Raw genomic sequence first — 5,505 nt, forward strand, 5'->3', positions numbered from 1 at the left:
GGGGTTGATTTTCTGCCCTGTCAGTGGACTCACTTCCACTCCCTACCTCCTTTTGAGCCTTCGCCCACAACCTTAGCGGGGGAAGATGCCTGATCCTTTTCTTCCTGGGCTCTTACTGTGTATGTGTCTTCTTCTCTTTTGTTTTGGAGCTCAGGGTGTGATCCCTTCAGTCTATTTCTATCTCACACTCCCTGATGCTCCTCAGCCTTTCTCCTTCCTCTTTCAGCTCTGCTCCCGGGCTCAGGAGGAAGTCCACCTGCTCGCACCTTAGGCGGCCCTCGCTGCCCTCCATTTGCAGCGCAAGCTGGTGGCACTGCGTGCAGCCAGAGACCTGGAGGGCTGCGTGCTTTCCTGGGAGCTCAATCTGAATTGATGCATCCCTCCTGGCAGGTGCAGAGGAAGCAGCCTTTCGCCGGGTGGACACCACGACTGGGCTCCCTCTCACCGACCGAGCTCGGTTCTCGAGAATTGGAACTGCGCCCTCCCTGCGCACTCTGCCTTCGCCAACTGATCTCACTAACTGATGTGAGCGTGTCCCCTCTGACGAGCGCGCCCCTGTTTGCTCACTCCTGTTAGCGTCGCTCCTGGTTGCGTCCTGCGGCCGCTTCCAGGGCCGCCCCCCCATGTCTCCTGCCACATACGAGCCTGGGCTTGCTGCAGTCCAGACCCGCCCGACGGGGTCTCTTCGGGGTTCCTGGGCTTCCCCCACTCTGTCAGCTGCCCCTCCACCTCGATCTAGTGCCGGCTGCAGAACTTACCATATCTGCCACCAAACCGCGGTGATTAACCCCCGAACCATATTGATTACCCCAACCCTGCACACCCACGCTGTGTATCTCTGCACTCGTGTTTTCATTTGCAGGGCTCCTTCATGGGCACGTTCTAACCCTTCAGGCCCTGCCCTGAGGAGATCCTCTTGCTCTATGGAAAGGCTGTTGTGGACACATCTCTGTCCCACAAGTGCCCTCTGCCTGTCCCTGCCTGCGGGCACAGCACTGCCACGCAGCACCGCTGTGACCAAGCTCAGAGCCCTCAGGCCTTACAGCAAGACAAGGGGTGAGGAGCAGAGTGTGGAAATGGAGAGAGAACAGCTCTGGGAGATCAAGCGCTGGTGCCTGGCAGTGCTGCCGTGCTGGGACTCTTTCCCCTCCACCCATGCCCATAGGAACTGTCCCTGCAGCTCCAAAAGTCCCATGGAAGAAAGATACCAAGAAAGAAAAGTTGTTGAATATCCCATTATTTTGTTGAGACACACAGAGAGCACAGCTCCACATTTACACAGCCGATCAGTAAGAAAAGGGAAAGTTCTCAGGAAAAACAAACGAGTCACTGAAGGTGTTTTATTTGGTTTCAACAGAGAGGGAGCGCAGCTCCTCAGTTGCAGAGCTCAGTCAGACAAGAACAGTAAACAATGAAAGAGAAAGGACATCATGATAACTAAAAAAAACCCCAATAGCAACAAAATATACAGAAGCGAGACTGGGTGTGCTATGAGTTTCATGAAAACGGGTATGCAGAGCATGATGAGCAATTTATTGCTTCAGAGACCCATCCAGATATCAGTTTCCACACTGCATCCTTGAGCTGCTGGTTCCTCAAGCTGTAGATGAGGGGGTTCAATGCTGGAGGCACAACTGAGTATAGAACTGACACCACAAGGTCCAGGGATGGAGAGGAGATGGAGTGGGGCTTCAGGTAGGCAAACCCTGCAGTGCTGATAAATAGGGAGACCACGGCCAGGTGAGGGAGGCACGTGGAAAAAGTTTTCTGCCGTCCCTGCTCAGAGGGGATCCTCAGCACAGCCCTGAAGATCTGTACATAGGACACCACAATGAAAACAAAACACCCAAAACTTAAACAGACAGCAAAGATACTATATCCAGCTTCCCTGAGGTAGGAGTGTGAGCAGGAGAGCTTGAGGATGTGGGGGATTTCACAGAAGAACTGTTCCACAGCATTGCCCTGGCAGAGGGGCAGGGAAAATGTATTGGCCATGTGCAGCAGAGCATTGAGAAACCCAGCGCCCCAGGCAGCTGCTGCCATGTGGACACAAGCTCTGCTGCCCAGGAGGGTCCCGTAGTGCAGGGGTTTGCAGATGGCAACGTAGCGGTCATAGGACATGATGGTGAGAAGAGAATATTCTGATGAAATGAAAAACAGAAAGAGAAAAACTTGAAAAGCACATCCTATGTAGGCGATGGCCCTGGTGTTCCATAGAGAATTTGCCATGGATTTGGGGACAGTGGTGGAGATGGATCCCAGGTCAAGCAGGGCGAGGTTGAGGAGGAAGAAGTACATGGGGGTGTGGAGGTGGTGGTCACAGGCGATGGTGGTGATGATGAGGCCGTTTCCCAGGAGGGCAGCCAGGTAGATGCCCAGGAAGAGCCAGAAGTGCAAGAGCTGCAGCTCCCGTGTGTCTGCGAATGCCAGGAGGAGGAACTGGGTGATGGAGCTGCTGTTGGACATCTGCTGCCTCTGGGCATGAGGCACAGTCACAGGAGGAAAAGACAGTGACAAGTTAGAGGAGACTTCTCTGAGCGAAATCAACGCCCTCTCTCATTCCCCTCTCCCTGCTGCACACACCCTGTCCCTTTTCTCCCAGCCCTTCCTTCAGCTCCGTGCCTGCAGCCCTGCTTGGTGCCGGCTGAATGTGCCGGGAGGAGCAGAGCCTCTGCCGCTGGCTGTGAGGAGTCATCCCTGCTCTGCAGCAGGGGGTCATGGGGACGGTGGGGACAGGGGACACTGCTGGGGATCAGCTTTGTCCTGTGGAACTGCTCCTGGTGCAGAAGGGCCTGTCAGCATCTGCACTGCCAGGGGTGAGGAGCTGAGATGGAAGAAGGCAGGCTGAGAGGTCTGGGATTTTGCAGCTCCTTCTGCCACCCTGGGCAGTGTTCTTGGATGTCAGAACCCCTCAGAATCTCTGCTGCACTCAGGGACAAGAGAGGGATTCCTGTGAGGCGAGAATATTGCCTGTAGCTCAGTGCAGAGGGAGGGGAGCTGCTCTGTCCCTCACTATTGTTCCCTGCTGCCCTGGGCTTGCACCTTTCAGAGACAGAGTAATCACACTTTCATATTCACCTTCAAAGCCACCAGGATCTGCTGAAAGCAGACAAACCCACTGCCAAGCACTGAGTGCCCAACCCTTTCTCGAGGTCTCAGCATTCCACTTTCAGCCCAGGACACACATAAATCATTTCACAAACCCAACAGCATTTCCTTGGCTGGAGCTTCTCTGTGCTTTTCCACAGGTATTCAGGGAACACAAAGATGCCATAAGACAGGTTTGTATCCTGGAGGGCTGCTCACTGCTTGGGAGGAAACCTCAAGGAAAGCCAAGCATCTTAATTATGATATCTCATTAGTGAAGAGTCTGTTAATTCCTCAGGAATGCACTGCTCACAGCCCCAGAGAAGATCAGTGCCTGACTCTGCAACTCCCATCCCCAGAGAGCCTGGCAGTGAGAATAAGAGAAAAATAGCAAGAACAGAGACAAGGAGAGAAACGGGGAGAAAAAGAGAGAGAGTCTGTCTGTGAGAGGCCAGGGCAGAGGCAGCCGGGCACACAGACAGCATTCCCCTTCCCCAGCTGTGCTCACCCCCTCCCAGACACCAACCTTGCCGGGCAGTTGCTCTCAGCCCCTGGGCTCTGGAGAGGGCACTGGAGCTGTGGCTGCAGAGGAGGGGGTTCAGCCCTGGAGCCCAGAGCCCTGAGGGCAGAGGCTTTGCTGGGTGGGAGAGGAGGCAAGGGGGCTTGCTCAGAGGAAGGGGCTGCCCTGGAGGGGATCACACAGAGCTTTAGGAGTTCTCCCTCACAGCCCTTCCAAAGTGCCTCACAAGAGCCCCTCCTCACACATCCCATGAGCTGGGGCTGTGCCAGCTTGAGGAGAGCCCACCAGGATCTACACCTGCATTGCCCTGCACCCACACTCACCGTGTCCAGGACTGCAGAGATTTCTCTTCTGGTCAGGTCTCAATCACCCTCCTACTCCTGACCACCTTTAAGCTCTCTCTGCCTCCATCATCTCTCCGAGAAACCCTGGGAGTGCCCTCAGCCCTGCTGGGCTTTGCAGAGTTCCTGGGCAGAGCAGGAGCTCCCTCAGTGCCAAGAGCCCAGCCCAGCTCAGCAGCAGAGGAGCAGCCCAGGGCATTGTAATGACCCCTCTGGTGGCTTTGATGCCGAGTCCATGAACCTCAGACCCTGAGAGGAAGTGGGACAAACTTCTCCAGAAGTCAAAGTCAAATTCAAGCTCCAAAGTTTCTTGTGGTGTTAATGGGTCCCACTGAGGGCACTGCTGAGAAAGCATCTCCAGGGCCCCGTTAGAGCAGGAAAGTGGAGGCAGTGATGAAAGGTTGGGAAAAGCAAGGTCAAGGTGGCTCTGATGCTGAGTCAACCTGGATGTGTTTCAAGAATCCAAAGGGCCAAACCCTGACCCCTCAGCCCCTGGTAATGGAGATCCTGTCCCTCACTCATTCCTCAGGTCTCATCCTGGGACAGTGGCATGTGGGGATGTGCAATGCCAAGGACAGGACTGTGGAAAGAACCCCTCTCAGGCTCCTGGGTGGGGATGAGGAAGCCATGAGACCCTGATGCTCTAAGGGTGAGGTGTTTCCTCCTCCGCAATGCACTGAGAGCAAGTGGTGATTTGGCATCTCTCAAGCAAGCATCAATTAGCAATTATCCCTCATTGAACAGCATCATTTTGAAGGAGTGAAAAAGAAAGATGATCAAAATCTGTAGCTTGGAGTAGAAAACTCAGTTTCATATCAAAAAGAGCTGGAATGTTCGGAGATGAGGGTTTGATATAGAACTAACACTGGACAAATTTGTCAGCAGGGGTTTGGGAAGAATAGCTGACAAGTTTTTGCAAGGAAAGGAATGTGACGGAGTGGATTCTTGATGGATGAGGAGTTTAATATTGACAAAAGCAACGTACTTTTATTAAAATGGGGGAGAGGGTGATGAGCTCCCCAGAAACTCAAACCCAAACTTAAAACCTTTCCGGAGCCCTCACTCGATACTGCAGTCAAACACTGACTAACTCACACCTAGCTGTGACCCTACCCCATCTTCCCAGGCCAACAGCAGCGATGGGACCACACCAGTAATTTCACATCGTTCCAAGGATACCATGGTAACACTGTCAGAAAAAAACCCAGATGTGGTTCTAGAGGCAGCACAACTGGGGCTGATGAGCATCCTCCTATCACCTTGTCATTCCAGATCAAGAACTGCCCACTGGTTCCTCATGATCTGCAGGTGCCACTCTGTGCCACCCAAGTCAGACTTTTGGGTCAAATGAACCACTTTTCCGTTCTTATTTACAACACTGACTGTGACAGACACCCAGGCTGTGGACAGGCAGTTCCTCATGCAGCAGCTCCTCTGACTCCTCTTTCTCCCCATACCGACAGTCCTACGTGTCTCACAGAAGGAATCACCCCACAGTGCCTGGATTTGCCCATGGTGGCTCCAACTCACGCTGTTGCCTCTTTGTAGCCTTTCTGA

General features: G+C 53.6%; 1 protein-coding gene across 1 annotated transcript; it reads right to left on the bottom strand.

Moving 5' to 3' along the window:
* Window positions 1-1,497: 1,497 nt before the first annotated feature.
* LOC128850787 (olfactory receptor 14J1-like) lies at window positions 1,498-2,517 on the bottom strand. Its single transcript, XM_054055802.1, has one exon. The coding sequence runs from the start codon at window positions 2,464-2,466 to the stop codon at window positions 1,498-1,500; it is 969 nt and encodes a 322-aa protein (XP_053911777.1). The 5' UTR covers window positions 2,467-2,517.
* Between the last annotated feature and the right edge of the window lie 2,988 nt (window positions 2,518-5,505).

Source organism: Cuculus canorus, unplaced genomic scaffold (genome assembly GCF_017976375.1).
Source record: "Cuculus canorus isolate bCucCan1 unplaced genomic scaffold, bCucCan1.pri scaffold_73_arrow_ctg1, whole genome shotgun sequence".
NCBI classification, from domain to species: domain Eukaryota; kingdom Metazoa; phylum Chordata; class Aves; order Cuculiformes; family Cuculidae; genus Cuculus; species Cuculus canorus.

Excerpts from the sequence above, each read along its gene's own strand:
- LOC128850787 (XM_054055802.1), bottom strand. The coding sequence starts at position 2,466 with ATGTCCAACAGCAGCTCCATCACCCAGTTCCTCCTCCTGGCATTCGCA.